Source organism: Melanotaenia boesemani, chromosome 11 (assembly GCF_017639745.1).
Source record: "Melanotaenia boesemani isolate fMelBoe1 chromosome 11, fMelBoe1.pri, whole genome shotgun sequence".
NCBI lineage: Eukaryota > Metazoa > Chordata > Actinopteri > Atheriniformes > Melanotaeniidae > Melanotaenia > Melanotaenia boesemani.
Window position 1 is genome coordinate 26,983,969 of NC_055692.1, and position 18,216 is coordinate 27,002,184.

General features: G+C 38.2%; 3 protein-coding genes across 3 annotated transcripts; 1 reads left to right on the forward strand and 2 right to left on the reverse strand.

Annotated features, from left to right (window-relative positions):
- Window positions 1-5,062: 5,062 nt before the first annotated feature.
- Window positions 5,063-10,490, forward strand: hnf1a (HNF1 homeobox a). The gene is made up of 10 exons (XM_042000510.1): window positions 5,063-5,361; window positions 6,632-6,831; window positions 6,972-7,152; window positions 7,406-7,599; window positions 7,800-7,942; window positions 8,035-8,176; window positions 8,269-8,457; window positions 8,537-8,652; window positions 8,738-8,822; window positions 9,988-10,490. The coding sequence occupies exons 1-10, from the start codon at window positions 5,063-5,065 to the stop codon at window positions 10,116-10,118; spliced, it is 1,680 nt and encodes a 559-aa protein (XP_041856444.1). The 3' UTR covers window positions 10,119-10,490.
- Window positions 10,424-12,295, reverse strand: c11h12orf43 (chromosome 11 C12orf43 homolog). Its single transcript, XM_042000511.1, has 6 exons — window positions 12,081-12,295; window positions 11,773-11,803; window positions 11,403-11,501; window positions 11,219-11,301; window positions 11,037-11,124; window positions 10,424-10,950 (listed from the first exon to the last, which is right to left on the reverse strand). The coding sequence occupies exons 1-6, from the start codon at window positions 12,196-12,198 to the stop codon at window positions 10,599-10,601; spliced, it is 771 nt and encodes a 256-aa protein (XP_041856445.1). The 5' UTR covers window positions 12,199-12,295; the 3' UTR covers window positions 10,424-10,598.
- Window positions 12,296-13,163: 868 nt separating this feature from the next.
- unc119.1 (unc-119 homolog 1) lies at window positions 13,164-18,197 on the reverse strand. Its single transcript, XM_042000512.1, has 6 exons — window positions 17,777-18,197; window positions 15,964-16,077; window positions 15,372-15,480; window positions 15,102-15,274; window positions 14,887-15,008; window positions 13,164-14,552 (listed from the first exon to the last, which is right to left on the reverse strand). The coding sequence occupies exons 1-5, from the start codon at window positions 18,009-18,011 to the stop codon at window positions 14,896-14,898; spliced, it is 744 nt and encodes a 247-aa protein (XP_041856446.1). The 5' UTR covers window positions 18,012-18,197; the 3' UTR covers window positions 13,164-14,552; window positions 14,887-14,895.
- Between the last annotated feature and the right edge of the window lie 19 nt (window positions 18,198-18,216).

The window sequence follows — 18,216 nt, forward strand, 5'->3', positions numbered from 1 at the left end:
TCCCCGTTGCTGTTCCTCTCTCATCCTACCACCATCGGGGCACGCGGCTCTGGCTGCCAAGCTATTGCTATCAACCCCACTACTTCCGGTAAAGCTTTTCTAAATAAAGGCCTAGTGGCGGGTCGCTCAGAGACAACAAAGTAACAGAACACCTGTCACTTCTTTAATAGGAAATACTGTGTATGAATGTTTGTAGTCCATAAACAATTCAAAATCCCTGATTTTAACAATTTATTTTTCAATTTATTTTCATATCTAAACATACTGCAAGGCAAGTTTATATGTATAGAACATTACGTGTACAAGACAGTTCAAAGTGCTTTACAGAAAACATTAAAAACATTACAGCGTGGTGCAGGTAGCAATAATAAGTGCATTAAAAAAAGAAACTTTAAAAGAAATAAGAGAAATTTAGTAAAAACAGAAAGAAAAAGGCTAAAATAAAATAGATAAAATGCAAGAAATTAAGTTCCAGTTTGCGGAATTTAATAGTTGTTTTGATAATAGACAGCAAACAGAAAAGTTTTTAACCCTGATTTTAACTACTGAGTTTCAGCAGACCTGCAGTTTTCTGGGAGTTTGTTCCACATGTGAGGAGCATAGAAGCTGAGCACTGCCTCTTCATATTTAGTTCTGACTTTGGGAAAAAAAAGTACACTTGACCCTGATGACCTGAGGGATCTGGTTGGTTCATAACGAACCAGAAGATCTTAAATGTATTTTGGTCTTAAACCATTCAGTGCTTCGTAAGCTACAACAGAACTTTGAAGTCAGTTCTTTGACAGACAGGAAGCCAGTGTAAAGATATGGAGCATAATTATACAGTTCTATAACTACTGTATTCTCTCTTCAGTCATGTAACTAAAGTTAAACATAAAGCCCCATAGTAATTTACTTGTTGACTAATAGCAGTCAAGTCCTTCCTGAAATGACTTGCAGTCTAAAAATGAAAACATCTAACATTTAAAAATGGATTTATGGAGCAATTATGAAATAGCCAGATAGACAGATTGATAGATATGTGATCTCCCTAAATAATCATTTTTAGATGTTTACAGAGTGAAAATGGCTAGACAGATAGATAAATAGATAGATAGATAGATAGATAGATAGATAGATAGATAGATAGATAGATAGATAGATAGATAGATAGATAGATAGACATCACTAAATCTAACTCAAAATCAAACTGAAGTATAATCTTCAATTTTAAAATAAATTCAATGAGCTAAATCAAATGATCAAAAATAAAAATTTGAAGTTTTAACTACATCCATGTTGCCTATTTATTGCTTTTAATTTACAGCTATTATTTTGAAGAGAAAAATCTCCTAACTTCCTGTCACTGTCCAGGTAAAGTTGACTGCACTGATTCAATTTACACCTTTGGTTCAGATAAAGCAGGGTCCTGGAAGGCTGCTGTCTTTTTCAGTGTTCACCTGATCCAACTCACCTGACTCAAATCGATCCAACAGCCTATATATTTCTGCACAATGGCTCATTAATCTGGACACCCCTGGGATAAAGAGTTATCAGGCACACTTTACAGAAAAAACTTGTCTTGTGTTCAGAACAGAGTTTAAAAGTTTAAGCATCACATAGGACAGGTAAAAGACACACTACAGGCTTCTCTTACTACATGCTGATGCAAAATACATTTTATTTTTAATGATGTATCATGAGGTGCATAAATGTTTCCTCAAAAAGTATGCAGCATGTTTATCAACATGTCATCTTTGACATTGCTATATCTTCTAAATGGAATTTCCCTAAGCTCCACAATTCATGACTGTGTATTTTGCTCAATTACTATAAGTGAATGGTTGAGAGGAGCTGGCATGTTTCAGAGTCCTTAATTGCAATGCAAGCAAAAAGTGTGTGCCTGTCTTAATATGCCTTCCATATTGCAAGCTGGCTTATGCAGTGCAGGAGGATTGTGTACTGCGTGCTCATTCATTGCTAAGTATTTAATTAGTGCCAAAGCCAGCTCCAGCTAATCTTCTCAACACTGACTCAACATGTGACCTGGTAACTAATGTTAAGGCTGATCAATAGCCTGAGCAATTCAAACAAAGACAATGACAGCTTTGACTTACGATGGATATAAACTGGATTCTGTTCTGTATAAGACTCAGAGTTATGAGCAAAGTTTGGAGACTATTATTGCTTCTCTTTAGAGTGGACTTTTGATGTCATTCTTTAATGGCAAAAATACAGGTCAGACTGTGTTCCCACAATGCACCCATAGCTTTTAAAGGGACTACAACCTCAGAGTCTGCAACACAAGGTGTGCAGACAGAGATTTGGATGTGTGATTGTCCTCTCCAGCACAGTCCATCCTCTTTTGAGTGCTGCAGCCAGTGTCCTGCCTGCACGCAGGCCTACTCTCTACAGATGAACAGATGAAGCTCTGGAAGTGGGACAAGGGCTATTTGGTCAGGAATTAAGGGGTGTGTTAAATTTCTGCATGCATGATCAATGGGGTTGAATGGTGGGGTTGGGGATGGGGGTGGAGGGGCAGCACACCAGGCTGAGGCAGGAACAGAGAGTAAGAGAGCAAGCAGTGAGAACGCACACAGATAGGCAGTGACCAATGGTTCACTAATGAGAGGTGGACAGTGTGGATTGTGTCTCATTACCAATCAACACAGCTTTGAGTTCTCTGGAGAGGGAAAATGTGAGCTCTAATGTGTGCTGCATGTGTTCCTTTTTGATAAACCCAGCTTGTGTGGTGGAGCATTAGTCACAGCGGTATCTGAGCTGTTGGAAGTCCACACACACTGCCCTCTGTCCGGTTGGGTGAGGAGTTTCCTCTGAATGGTACAATGGGACTTAATTACAGGTCAGTGGCATGTCTCAGGGAGATAGAGGGAGCTCTGTTACCCTTCCAAATACAGTATAATGCCATCTTCCCAAGGGTGGGGTGGGGTAACAAGAGCTCGACACAAAAAGGTGCTGATAGGCAGAACTTGAGAATGGTATAAGGTGATCCATGCAGAGAAAGTGAGCATTTTACACTGAAAAGAGAGAGAAAAGATAAAAGACTACATTAACTTTCAAAGGTTTTCTCCCATTTAGTTTTGCCGTCTTTCCTTTCCAGTTCTCTTCCAACTAATCATGCCTGCCAACTTTCTTTGACAAAAAACAAGAGGTGGATCAAAGACAAATAAATGCTACATTTGAATTAAAAAACCAAATCTGCATAGGGAATTCCAGTAGAAAAGCCAAAGTTTACTAGCAGCTGTGGAAACATGCTCACAGCTGCATGCAACTAAAATAATACAGTTAGTGGGTCTTAAAAAACACGAATATGTGTATATGTGTATTCAAGCACAAGCTCTACCAGTGGTAAAAAGTAAGTTGGCTTTCTAGCCTTCTGGGAGGCTCTGATGACAAAAGGTCTTGTAAAAAAAAGAATCACATAACTACATACGTATTATATTTATTCACTGCAAAAGCCAGGAGAAATTAAATTAAAAACAAAATTAAAAGTTTTGGCCTTTGTTTGCAGTGTATCTATATACAAAGTATGAACTCTTATAAAAGCAAAGCTTCAAAACTTAGCAGAAAAAGTAAGGAGATGTGTGGGTTTGTGTGATTATTTGTTGTAGCGATGAATTGCTCAGGCTATTGATTAGCATTGATAGAAACAATCTCGGAAGCTTTCATAGGCACACATATTAAATTCTGCTGCACAATGTGACACTACTTTTAACGGCAATGAACTGGCTTTCCACAGTATTAAATACATTGCCATGAAGTGTTCTAACAAAGAAATAATTGAACAGACAATTTTTCTGACTTTTTGTTCTAAGTTTACTTCAAACTTAAAACGTAGTTAACGTTTCCAGTAAAGACGATCTTTTTACATTTTCTTACAATGCTTCATTTCACAAGTTTGAGTTAAAAACATAAAAAAGAGAATTTTTTCCAAAAAGATGGACTAAAGAAGAAAAAAATCACAAATCACAAATATTTTTATTTAATATGCCCAGACTTTAGAAACATAAAGAAACAGTTAGATATAGTTTTACTTCAACCAGCAACAAGCTGAATTTTAAGTTGAATATATTCCTCAATAAAATAGCAGAACTTTAAATACACAATTAAACTGAATTATTTTGGTAATGGGCTTTGTATTTGGAGCGCTTCTTTAACTAGTACAATGCAGGTGTGTATTATGTCTGGGACATATACAAGTATGAAAACACACATATATACATACATGCTCTCAAACTGTCCAAATTCAAAGAGGATGTAAAAGACTTTTGGTTAAATTATGTTGCCAGTGCCATGTTTTAAAAGCGGACACTGACTGCATGAAGCCAACTTGACCAAGTGGCTTTGACATTAAAGGAGGCAGTCTGAAGTATAAATGACACAACAGCGCCCTCTACTGGCACAGAGGACAGATAAGGCCATGTATGATCTCCTCCTGATCCTGAAGCCATGCGCATTATGCTCCACCTTTGACAAAAAAAAAAAACTTTGAGCTTTAATGACCCCTTTTTTAACCGACCATATCATTATAACTGGAACATCAATGATGCAAAGAGAAAAGACTGAAAGCGTCTCTGTGTCCTAAAAGTCCTGTTATTAATAGATAAGAAACAAGTGCACATACTGCTTAAGCATTACTTCCCAGCTTCTTATGTATACTTTCTTTTCTCGTCTGCTGTGTTTTCTGCTATAAGAAATATGTTGCAGCTTTTATTTATTGTATTTAAATTGCACTTTGGTCACTGTTGGGGACTGAGGGAGTGGGGACAAAGTTCGCAGGGCGCTTATAAGGAGGAGGGGGTGAAGAGGAGGAAGGTTAAAAAAAAAAAAAGAAAATTGACCTTTGAAAGCAAAACAGCAGGTGGAGAGCTAAAACCAGACAGCTCAGGACACATCGGGAGGAAATTCAACCGAGGAAAATGAAAGTATAATTTTTCTCAAGTTAAAGACGGACTGGAAATACAATAATGAGGCCCAACGGTGGCTGTGTGGCTGCAATTTGAGTGTGGCAGAGTACATAAAAGCAGTGTTTGCGGCAGAAGCAAGGTAAGGCATAAAACTAATGGAGGGAGAGGAGAGGGCCGGGCCAGCAAAAGCGAGGCCGAGTCGTTTGACGGCCCTTCAGGAGCAGCTTATCTGGGCCCTCTTGGAATCTGGACTGTCCCGGGATGTTTTGGTCCAAGCCATTGGAGAACTGGAGCGAAACAGAGCAGGTTCTGGTGCTGAGGGAAAAGACAGAGGAGATGGAGAGAGCTCCGAGGAGGGAGAAATGGATTTCCCACCACCTATATTCCGAGAACTGGAGAAACTTTCTCAGGATGAAGCATCCAAACTGAGAGCTGAAGTCGACCAGTTACTGCAGTAAGTAGATCGCAGACTTCTCTGGAAGCTCCATGGAAACAGCAAATTCATCTTAATGTCTGAGTAACTAAAATCTACTTGAAAACTGACACACATCCTCCACACTATATTTGACTCTCCTTCCTCTTCTGTCTCCAGTATAACAAAGCCAAGTCTCCAAGAACTGAAACAACAGTTTACACCACTATTCCTAGTATCCTATTAAGCTTGATTACCCTTTCTTTACCAAATCCTCCCTCCTTCACATGCTCTTCGGTCTCTCTCTCTTTGCAGTCTGGTCTCTGGGGCGATTTTAAAGAGGGTTCCTCCTTTGCTAGTTACTAATTACCCACCCCCATCATTACTACCTTGCCATTTCTTAATAAATAAGCTACATGCATACAGGTAGGTGAAGATTAATGGAGTGGGACTGGTCATGAAAGGCTATGTTTGTACAACACTTAGGCAATATTTCTGAATTCAGATTTAGACCGGATTTGGAATATTTGGAAAAAATACATTCCATTTACATTGAATTCGTGTAAATTCTTGCATGAAAAAATGTCTGATTCAAAAGCTGCCCAGAAAATGTCCTATATAACTAAATCACTTCTAACTGCTTGTTACTTAAATTTCTATTGGATTTTTTTTTTCTTTTTTCCAGTTTTGTGGATTTTCACCTTTTTAAGCTTGAGAGATACAGCATTCAACTAGGCCTCATAAACCTTTCACAATTTTTCCCCTCCAGTGATCTGAAAGAGCTGGACTTTGCTCCTGTGTGCTTTCCCTTATCTTTCTGTCAATAAGCCGCTCTGTAACTTCCCTCTGAGTGGCCATATTTTAAGTGTAATGCCATCACAGCCTGCGCCTGTTTAATATATTTCTAGAAATTGGTAAATTGTTAGAAATTAACCCAAAAAATTGCAGGAAAGATATAGAATTAGAAAAGAATATATGTATTTGCCTGCAGATGTGTGTAGTAGAAGATGTTTCCAGATCCTTTACTTGAATAAAAATATCAGTTCAATTAAATAGAAATGCTCCACTACAAATAAGTCCAGCATAAAAAATATGAATTTAGCAGCTAAATATAAACTGATTAAAATGGTAAAAGTACTAGAGTTATTCCTGTGACTGATATCTTATTATATATGACATCATTGGGATTAATAATACTGAAAAAACTATTTGAAACCTAATACAAATCTCACAAGAACCCAGCTGCTTCACAGGGTAACTAAAGTACAGTATTTGGGCAAATGTATTAAGTTACTTCACCTCTGTCTAACAGGGAGGACCCCTGGCATGTTGCAAAAATGGTTAAAAGCTACATGCAGCAGCACAACCTACCTCAGAGAGAGGTGGTGGAATCCACAGGACTCAACCAGTCCCATCTCTCCCAGCACCTCAACAAAGGGACACCCATGAAGAACCAAAAGAGAGCTGCTCTGTACAGCTGGTATGTCAAGAAGCGGTGCGAGATCAGCCAGCGTGAGTACCTGAGCCACCATCAAGCGCTAAACACTAATCTAACACCACTTCCCTAAACTAAACTAAGATGCATCTTAGGAAAAAATGTCAAAAAAAAAGAGAAAGAGAGAGAGGGAGAAATTGGTGCATTTTTGTTTCAGAATTTACCAATGCCAAACATGGACTTACACCTGCTGAGGAGCAGGGAGAGGATGTCAAGAAAGGACGGAGGAACAGGTTCAAGTGGGGCCCGGCATCCCTTCAAATCCTCTTCCAAGCCTATGAAAGACAGAAGAATCCAAGTAAGGAGGAAAGAGAGGGGCTGGTGGAAGAGTGCAACAGGTGAGACAGGAGTCTTATTAGCCTTGTTTTTTCTGTTTGCTACTAGATCTAAATCAGGTGTCAGAAACCTGGATTACAGATATCAGATATACTTAACTATTATTTTTACTTATTATATTATAATTACCCCTCAACTATTGTTAGACACTAAAATTTAAACTTTTTTAAATTTTTGGTGATAGACACATAGCATAGTGGTGGTGTATATCTTTGAATTGTAAATCCACGTGTCAGTGTGGTCTTTGTTTTTCAGGGCAGAGTGTCTCCAGAGGGGGGTGTCTCCCTCCCAGCTTGCTGGCCTGGGCTCCAACCTGGTTACTGAAGTCCGAGTGTACAACTGGTTCGCCAACCGCCGGAAGGAAGAGGCCTTTCGCCACAAGCTAGCCCTCGACACACCTTTCAACCAATCCTCCTCTAATCCCACCCTTGCACCAAGTCCTGAGCATGGTAATATTTCCTTCAAGCAAGCCTGGACTCATACACTGAATTTTAAAAATGAAACTAAAAGACGATCAGAGGACGTGCTCAAAGCTAGTCCTGCTTAGACCACATTTGTGGACTTTACCCTCTTGTGCTCATGGCTACTGGTTTTGGTGCTGTTGTGTGTATATCATTTTCATTGTTCTTTGACTTGTATTACTTCCAAGGTGTGAAATACAGCCAGCAAATATCCTGTGACACTGTGAGTTCAGCTAGAGGCAGCAGTGGGGAGAGAATGGGACGTCTTGTAGTCAGTCCTGTCCAACTGGAACCCAGCCACACACTCCTGGAAACCCATAACCCCAAGCTGGTGAGAGTGTGTGTCACAGTCTTTGATTACTTCATGTCATATAGCCTACTGACATGCACTACTGCCATCATAACACTCTCCTCTGGTTTCAGGTGTCCAGCAGTGGGCCACTACCCCCAGTAAGCACTCTGACCTCCCTACACAATCTATCTGCCTCCCCTGCATCCTCACAGGGCCTCATAATGGCCTCAGTGCCCAGCGTCATGAGCCTAGGAGAGTCCTCTCTTCTCATTGGTAACACAGACCTATCAGTTCATTTACGTTTAAGAACATAAAAAAGAGAGAGAAAATTCCTCAAAGCAAAGCTCTTTCCTGATGTTTCACAGGTTTAACCTCCACACAGCCACAGACTCTGCCTGTCATAAACAACATGGGAGGCGGTTTCACAACTCTCCAGCCAATTTCATTCCAGCAGCAGCTTCATGCCTCTCACCAGCAACCAATAACGCAACAGCTTCAGAGTCACATGGCTGCCAGTCCATTCATGGCAACGATGGCGCAGCTGCCATGCCACAGTAAGCCCACAGCAACAGCATTAAACCAGCTGAACAGCTTATATGGAGCAAATCCTTATTTATCTGTTCCTTGTTACAGTGTACAACAAATCAGATTCACCCCAGTACCATTCATCCAGCTTGCTGTCCCAGGCCATGGTCATCACAGACAGCACCAGTCTGGGGACTCTGACCAGCCTCGCTGCTGTCAGACAGGTACTGGTTCTGATGGATCTGCTGGTTTGTTGGAGCTTCACTTATGCTATTTATAAATCCTGCTTTTGGATTTTCTTTGGAGTAGATTCTCACCACTGATCCTGAGGAACAGACAGAGCCTTCTTTACAGGAAGATTCTTTACACCTGCAGCCTCACACGCCTGTGCCAGGTAGAGCACACACCTGTAAACACAGGCTTACTGCAAATATACACACATTCCAAAATGACCCACCACTTATAAAATGGTTTTGACCATTTCAAAGCTAATTTTACAATTTAGCGCAGTTTCAACTTAGAATACATTATTGTTGGTGTTATTGTTCAAGATTAATCTGATCAAATATATTGTGATTTGCAGTTTTACAGAAGCTGAAAATCAGTTATATAAAAGCTGAGGGATATGTTAATTTGGCTTTTTGGCAAGAATTGGATGAGAAGATTTATCCCTCTTGAACATCTCGTCAAAATAATGGAGGCACCAGCTGTTTACTGGGCAAACAAGATACAAAATGTTCATAAGTGCGACCCAGAGGTGCTTGTCAGCAAATTTATGAGAGTTAATATAAAAATGGATCCATCCTCTCATCTCACAGTGGATCATTAAATAATTAAAATAACTTCACTGCATTCATCGAGATTGTTGCAGAAACAGAACTGTGGACCCTGGCATCCATAAATCAGACTTCAGGTTATTTTTCTCACCAGAAAACCTGCTTTGAAATCTGCTACAGCAGTCCCCTGTTCAGCTGGAGAATGGAGCAAACAATATTGTAGAGATCTGAGGATAGGGCACATCATTAAATCATTGGGAGAGTCCAGCGATCTGCATGAAAAAGGAACAATGCTGAAAGCAGAAACTAAATATCTTCCTTACATCCTATGTCGTGTTTGCACCGTTTTTCATTGATTGCATTCTAATCCAATGTTTTGGGAAATGGTGTTCCATACAGTATGTATCCTAATTTCTCCTAAAATGCTGTATTATTACTATAATATATACTATTTATTGTAATGGTGACACTGGTTGCCTTCAGTGTTTGAGAAAGTTTTTATATCCAATCATGAATTCTCAGTTAGTTAATTAAACTTAATCATAATGTGCATGATGTGACTGGGTACTTTCTCATATTTACTTTTGCTTGCGTCAGAAAAGTCAGAGTTCTAGTTTTGTACACATCTATTCAATTACAACTTGAACAGCATTTTGCACTAATGCTGTTTCAGTGACTTCTTGGCTAGTTTTGTAGTAATAGATATTCAAAGCTCAGAAAGCAGCTTGACAGATGAGAAATTATACTAAAGTCAAAAGCTTTTCTTGTTTTTTTCCCCAACAGTTTCCTCTGAAAGCCTTGAGCTGTATACTTCGTCTCAGACGACAGAACGTCATCAGTCTCAGCTCCTCTCACCTTCACCAGCAGACATCAGCTCCTACATGCCTGCACAAATGGTGTCGACAGCACAGTAAATTTTCCTTGGCAATGTCGCACCTGTTCCCTGTCAGCTGGACTTGGGAATGTGAAGGCCTTTGGGATTTTCAGAAAAACCTGGAAGACGGTAACAGTGATGACGTCTCAGAGACCGTCTGACTCAAACTCATAACAAGGACTAGCTTTAGAGGATCCAACCTTAACAACATCAGAGAATCAACTCAAGATCAACACAAAAATGTTTTTTTTTATTAATATTCTGTAATATTAAAAAAAATGTAAATTTAGTTTCTTTGCAACTTGTTAAGTGCACTCACTGCTTTGAAATGCTGTTTCCCCACACTTTCATGAAAAATTCAACTCTATTTCAAGTCTCAACACAAACAATGTAAGTAAAACATTTGAATGAGTGACGTCATTTTCTTCTTTAACCTCCAAACATTCTGGATAATAATCACACCATCCAATCATTTTGAGACACTGTAGCAGAAAGGAACATCCGACATGACAGTTTGGGTTTAAACGTTCTCCTCAGCATTTCCTTTTCGCTTCTTTTTCTTTTTCCTTTGTACTTTAACATCTGTGTGTTCCTGCTCTGAGTTCCCGTTCTCACCGTTGCTTTGATTAGGAGAAGGACCTGCAGAGTCCACCTGCTTGCTCTCCTCTTTATTCTGTTTCCTCTTTTTCTTTTTTTTGACAACATGACCTTCTTCTCCCTCTAACTTTATCTTCCTTTTCTTTATTTTTTCCAAGCTGGTATACTCTGTAGAGGAAGGCGAGAGTGTAGAGGGAAGTGTTGATGAGGGTAACAGATCTTTGATAGACACCGCTGCCTCCTTCAACCTCATTTCCATCTCACTGTCGCTGTCACTGTGAAAGGCAGAGAACTGTAAAAATGGTTGGGTATACTACTACTACTATTACTACTATTAATAATAACAATAACCACAAAGAACCTTGAACTGGGAATAGGTTGCCGTCTCACAGGAGCTGGAGGCTCATCAGTTTTTTGCCCTGGGATGGATGTAGAAAACAGACGAAATCCTACAAAGAGAAAAGTTGTACAACATGAAAAGTTAAAGAGACAAAGGAAATTTCACTTAAAAGCAGAATCTAATAAAACAGACAGAAACTTTACCTTTATCATCATCATCATCATCATCTTCACAGTTTGTTGCTTTTAGATGTGATGAGGTTTCAGACTGAATCTCTGAAACGCAACTGAGCGAAAAGTATATATTAAATTTAGTTTCCTTCAAAAAAGATCACTCTTTATTATAAAATTTTAACCTTTTACTTTCTTTTACTGTCAAACAAGTTACCTGTCAAGTAAATGTCCCAACTTCTTTGCAACATGTGTTTGAAACCCTTGAGTGACCTGGAGATTGTTGCCATCATGTTCATGGTCAGCGACTACAACACTATTGCATCAGGGAACAGTATTAATTTATTTATCATGTTTACAAGTTAATTAAATCTTACACACTCGACCTTTTTTTTTTTCTTTCTTTCTTTCTTTCTTTTTATGCCTCTAGGGTAAATACACATTTTTTTCCACACATGATTTCTTAAGTCAACTCTTCCCAAATGGAAACCGGCTACTTACTGGTAGCTTCAAAGAGGGTCTATCATATATGTGCTCAGTCAACGATCCTTTCATGCATAATTACTGCATAATGAATGTATACTTACCGCTTTGACTCTTTCGCATTGCTCTCCCCATCTTAAACCAGCCAAACAGAATCGTGAATTAAATTGTAGTCAGACTTGTTTAGTGAATTCGCTAGCTAGAGTGCTAGCAGTAGCAGCTCATTGAAGTAAACGCAGATCTCCTACTGTAAGAAAGTTTATTTCTTTGACCACTTCGTTTAATTTAATTAAGTATTAGCCCAAATGGATAAAGACTTGTGCTGTCATATATATTCTACTAGTAGGACAACCGCGTTACCAAATATCATTTCTTTTGTCCAACAATACAGATATCAGTGACAAACTCTTACCTTTGGTCTTTGAAGTTTTTGTTTCCCAAACTGCCTCCTGACATCTTTTAAGTTCTTCGTCGTCACTACTACTGGAGTCATCCGACACACCAACTATATCTTTTGTGGGGACCGCCATATTTAAACCATGTGCGACCCGTGTTTGGCTGTTTTTAGCCGAGGATTCTGGGTAATGAAGTCTTATTCCGTGAGAAGGTAGAATTTTTCTTAAAGTTGCTAGTTTTTCCCTTTCTTTCATCCCGACTTTTCTTTCAAAACATTGAGGAAAAAATGAAAAAAAATATGAATAAGCATCCAGTTTAGCCAACTCATTTTATTTTTTCAACGAAAAGTGGATTTAATTAGAAGTTTAATTGTAAACTTACATTCATTATAAGTCACAATAGTAACCTAACTCAGTTGTATCAGACCAAAAATAAATATGAACTGCTATTTTTTCAGGTTATGCAAAAAACTCTTCAACATTTAAAATTATTTGTTTTTGAAATGTCAGAAGCAAAACTTGTATTTTTGTTTATTGTTGATTTTGTATGAGCTATATAAGGTTTTAAAGCTGTTTTAAAGCATTATAAAATTATATTTCTATGCATTCATGAGACATTTCATGGTCTTGAAAAGCCCACACTTGCTTTCTTTATTTATATACAATTTGTGATGTCAGCTGTGGAGTATAAGTATATTTTTACTAACTTGTCTATGACCACCATGCTTCTGTGTATGCTTTGCTGTGAGTTATTTTTATTTACACCAATTCCAATAACACATAAACGTGTCATTGGTAAAATTGTCCAATATAAAAAGTGGGTTACATGCAGTAGGTTACAGAATAAACACTTTGATTCACATTATTTTAGTGCAGACTTCAAGCAAATCTACTTCTCAAGGTATTTTGATAATCTATAACTGACATTTTATTTAGCAAAATAAGCAACTGTCTTGCCAACTAAACCGGTGCATCCAAGCAGCAGTTTCAGATACAGCTATAGGGTAATCCCATCTGTTGTCCAACACATAATGTGGTATTACTGATCCATCCTAACAGCAAGATTAAGTCTTTTACAAGAAAATAGTAATGACACAAAATGTCTTAACCAAGGCTGGAAAACAACCCATTTTATTCAAGAACAGTACTGTAAGATGGTGTACTTCACTTCTGCCTGATGCTGTGCTTTTTTAACTGGTTACAGAAAAACAGGAGTTTCTTACGTTAAAAAGAAAAGTAAAATCAACACCAGGATTTCAGGCACATGGAAGCAATGTTACAAAGAACAGCAAGAGTTGGCATTGGTAATTTGTGTTGAAAAAATTATTTCCACACTGCAATAAACATGATTTAAATTAAAATTTCCAAACAACCTTTCAACAACGCTGCCCATTAACAGGCTTTTACAATTACTCCCTGCTTTATTTATGTGGAAATTACATTAAATTGTGCCATTTTCAATTAATTATAGGCATTTTAGATGCACCTTCCAGTAGAAGTGGAAACAAAATTAACAGCACCACAGTAAACAGTCATCTCAGGAAATCAACCCCTCTTCTACAAAGGATAGCTTAATTGTAACAGGACTTACTGCAGGACTGTTGTAGAAAGTCACATTACATTGCAAAGGTGTAAAATAGGCTAAAAAGGAGTCTCAACTGAGCAGTGCTTCTGTGAATACAGATCTACCTCATCTATGCCTGTGCCCTAGTACTTCATTAAAAATAGAGAAACTATCAGGCTACATCTGTCTATATGGGCAAGTTGTGCGCTAATCTGGTATTTTATCAGGAAACTGTGAACCTAACAGAAAGCATCAGAATACTGACTAAGTCATTGGTTAAACCTATAATACAATTATGGTCAAACTTAGGTTTTAAACAAAAGATTCACAGTGTTGCCATGCTAAATAATCCAGGAAGACAGATTTCAGGGGATTGAATAACAATGTAACCACACTGGAGTGTGTTAAAAAAGTCAGAACAAACAGAGGACAGGGAACTGTAAGTTAAATTTAATAACAATCTTGTCTTTTTCTTGCACCCCACATTATATTAAAATGAACAGGGGTAAAAGCAAATGAAGCCACGTTGAACATATTTTAGCCAGATGAATATGGCATCTGAAATCATGAAGACCATGGAAGAGTGCTGGATTAAGAGATGTCCTGATAAACATATAAATGTGCTATGAAAATGGATGCTTTATCTGACACAAACAGTCTCATGTTATATCTAAGGAAAAAAAGCAAACTTGGAAAGAAAAAACAAAACCAACTCATGCTACATAATCATCTTTAACTAACACTGGGAAATATCTAATTGCTATAAAGGAAACACAACTCTCGCTTGCAAATGTTAGATGAAATAAACATTAACTAACATTTTCTGTATTTCAGTACATGATATTCTTACTAACCTAATCTTTGGGTGTTGTCAAGAGAGCTTTGTGGCTCAACGTGTCCCCTTCCAGCAGAGACGCCAAGAAACCTAAGGCAAAAGTGTTCAAGCAAGAACTTCATATATGTATAACAAGCCAAAATACACACATACATAAAAAAAGGTTTTAGTCAGATAGAACAGAAATGTTGAAAAACATTCCTCTGAGTCCCAAAACTGAGCTCTGTGAAATACAGTTAAACTGATCAATGATGTCTTATGAAAGCAGAGGTGGTCTGTTGGTTTTTTTTTCCTATTTTTTTTTAAAGTATGATGCCACATTTATAAAAATAATTATAAAGGACAGAATACTTCTGCCCACCCAAAAGGGGAAAATTTTGAAGGGGCATATTCCAGGAAATCTATCCACTGTGAGGTAATGCACCTTCAGATATTACAGCCCACCGTTGTAGGCATAGTCTGCCTTGTTGTGCATGACGAGTTTATTGTCCACAAAGTAGAAACTGTCTGATTTGGTCTCGTAAGGATGCTCCACCATTTGGCGAACTGGAAGAGCAGAAAGAGAAACAAAGATGAATGTACGGATCATTGTGTAAAAAAGGGCTCAGAATAGTACAGATGAAGCTGACTAGAACTCACTGAGGTCTTCTGGAAGCTGTGGAAACTCATAAATGTGCTCACACGTGTTGCGGCTGTTGGGTATGCAAAAGCCAAAGTCAAAGTCAAAATTCTTGAGAAGACGTCCCTGGAAGTAATGCCTCTCGATCATACGAAAGCTGTTAATGGGGCGGTCACCGACTGTGAACTCAACGCTGCGATTCAGAAAGAGACAAAACATAGGTGGCATTTTAAAACTGACAGAGGAGCAGTGGAGCTGACGGTCATGCAGGCAGACCAGCATTTGCTTACGTTGCACCGACAGTGCGCAGCTTTAGGAAGGCTGGTGTGAACTGGTATCTGACAAAACGTCCTGCGCTGGTGTCTACGTCTCCACTCTCATCTTCGGTCTCCACAGGACCTGAAACAAACAATACACTCAGCTGACTACTGTTCAGACACAACAACACAAAGGTACATACTTTATGTACTTAGGTTAAAAAAAACAACAACTTGATCGAATTGATAAACAATTTCCCAATTTTCTTCCCTTCTCAATATATGGAACAATGGAGTAGGAGTGAAAAAACTGCTTCAGCCCCACTTGTGGGTTTTACGTTATTTGATAGAAATATGAATTTAAAAGATAAAAATAAGCCCAACATAGCATCTGACAACAGTGTAAGAGCGATACACAGCACCACAGTGGGGAACACTGTTGTTCTCATGTTTGGTGACACTGCAGTTTACAGACTGTACAACAGCCTTAAGTTATAAATAAACAGCACCACTGTGTCTGTATGAATCTCAGAAAAAGCTCATAATGTTTGCATTACATTTTACTAAACCTACATTTTAACATAATTAAGCTTTGTATTATGGCAAACATTGATGTGTGACTCACCGCTGTTCGGGGGTTTGGCGATCTCAAACAGGACTGTGCCAGTCTCGAGATCTCTGATTTTAAAACGTGTAAAGTCAATGTTGTAGACATTGTCTTCAGGTCTGCAAAGGTAGTCTGCAAAATGAAACAAGAGTGTGAGTTACAGACATACTGTTAATGAATCATCTTTTTTTTTTAATAACAGACAAGATTTATTTTTTCATTAGATATACAAATAATTATGGCTTTTGGCACAAGTCATAAGACAATTCAGAATGAAAAAGCTTAGCTTCATTTTAAAAAATGAGGGAGAACTCAACAAGTAACTAGGATTTCATTTGTTTTCATTGTCCTTAGCCTTGCACTTCCAGTAAGTAGTGCTTTATAGCACTGGTTTCCACCAATACAATGAAGTGCTACTAGAGAGAAGGAAAATAATAAAAAAATAAAATAATGTTTAGCTAAAAATGTGATAAACTGGATGGATTTACCATTACTTGCTGTGACCAATGAAGATCTACTAAAAATCTCACAAAATCTTCAGTCATTCATTAAACTACAAATTTAAATAATAAAAAAAGTGATATTCAGTCTGAAGATCTTAGACCTCTTTTCAACATTTTAACCATCCAAAACATCAAGATGTTTAATCAGTCTGATAATGCGTTCAGCAGTTGGATGAAAAAGGGACAACAAAATGCGACCTCACACAAAAGAGTTCATTTCACTGCTTTTGATATTCATTGTTTACTAAACTACTTTATTGACTTAACTGGCCACCAGACCAACAAAGATGACCATAAGATTTAAAAGGGTTAAAAATGCACACAGAATTTGAGCCTAAACACCAATTCAGCAGATAATGTCTGAAACCAACTGCACCTTTGCAAACTCGCCATCTTTTCAGAAGTAGCAATACACTGACAGCTACATACATTTATAACCAGAAGAATATGGGAACTCCTGCTGTAAAGTGCATGGTAAAGTACTCAGGAGTTACGTTTTTAAGGACGAAAGAAAAAAAAATATCTGGTTTTGTTTTAATATAGAAAGGGAAAGTTTGTGGTAGGCCTCCTTAAAGTCCAGTCACTTGACTTGTCAGGTAAGGTAGGTCAAGACGGGTAAAAGCAGGGTCATGGGCATTACAATTATGGACCATTATCGGGTTTTTTTCCTCTTTCTCATAGGCTCAAAGTGTGCACATGTGTGAATAACTGCACAAACAACAATTCTTTCGAAATAGCTGAAAAAAACCTTTTTAACTTTTGTGAATATATTTTTACTACAGACTATAGTTCTTAAGACATTTTAAACAGAATCAAAGCTCATACTGTATTGACAAAAGGGTACTATTCATCTCCTGACTGATAGTCACAAGCAGCAAACTTGTAGCCGTTAACATACATAAATAAATAAAATGGGAGCAAGACACATTTTCCTAAAACAGGAGAGGACAAAATAAAAGCTGTGTAAGGCAGAAAAAATTACTACAACACTAAAATAAAATTTACTATGTAAAAATCACTAAAATAAGCCCATACAATGAGTATTTACTCCTTCAGGTGCAAAGAGAAAACGTGAATGCAGCTTTTAACACAGACATCCCTCTGGCTGCCTTTAATTCCTGCTTCCGCCTTGGATAATAGAGGAAAACAGAGTAACTAAAAGCACGCTTGATAAATTTAGTTAACTTAATAAATTTCAACTTCAAAGTGGTCGATTGAAAATCGTTCATCTGACACTAGCTACAATTAGCACAGGATACTTGGTGCTCATTCAGAGGTATGATGTTACCGACCATTATAAAGATCGGGTTAACTTGCACATAAGGTACCTTCCGTGACAACCCGCAGACCTAAGACATGGTCCGGGGAAATATCTCTGCCAAGAGCCCGGAGTTCATTCTCTGTTACAATAGGCCACTTATCCGTTTGGCTGCGCCTCGACTTCAGTTTCTTCAGCATTCCTCCTCCAGACTTTCTGTCCCTGTGGTTCCTCTCCAAACTGCTATCTCCGTCCGCCTGCTTCTTACTAAATGACTGTGACGGTTTGTTTCGAGAACCGTTCATATCGCACAAACTGTGGCAATAAAAACACAGTTTGGCTTTATTTAAAGGAGACTTGACAAACTGCGAGAGTAATTTCAAGATGGCGTAAAACGTGTTTGATGGATGGAAAATTGAGCTTTTGATTGGCTGAGAGAGATGAAGGTTGTCATAGCTACCGAAAGGGTATGAATACTTTAAGGCTCAGGTTTTCCCGTTTTTATTTCAC

Coding starts and splice junctions, on each gene's coding strand:
- hnf1a (XM_042000510.1), top strand. CDS start 5,063: ATGGAGGGAGAGGAGAGGGCCGGGCCAGCAAAAGCGAGGCCGAGTCGT. Junction 5,362..6,631: donor GAAGTCGACCAGTTACTGCA/GTAAGTAGATCG, acceptor TCTGTCTAACAG/GGAGGACCCCTGGCATGTTG. Junction 8,823..9,987: donor GCCTCACACGCCTGTGCCAG/GTAGAGCACACA, acceptor TTTCCCCAACAG/TTTCCTCTGAAAGCCTTGAG.
- c11h12orf43 (XM_042000511.1), bottom strand. CDS start 12,198: ATGGCGGTCCCCACAAAAGATATAGTTGGTGTGTCGGATGACTCCAGT. Junction 11,804..12,080: donor AAAAACTTCAAAGACCAAAG/GTAAGAGTTTGT, acceptor GGCTGGTTTAAG/ATGGGGAGAGCAATGCGAAA. Junction 11,302..11,402: donor TTGGGACATTTACTTGACAG/GTAACTTGTTTG, acceptor CTTTTCGCTCAG/TTGCGTTTCAGAGATTCAGT.
- unc119.1 (XM_042000512.1), bottom strand. CDS start 18,011: ATGAACGGTTCTCGAAACAAACCGTCACAGTCATTTAGTAAGAAGCAG. Junction 16,078..17,776: donor TCTGCGGGTTGTCACGGAAG/GTACCTTATGTG, acceptor TTCATTTTGCAG/ACTACCTTTGCAGACCTGAA. Junction 15,481..15,963: donor CGCCAAACCCCCGAACAGCG/GTGAGTCACACA, acceptor TGTTTGTTTCAG/GTCCTGTGGAGACCGAAGAT.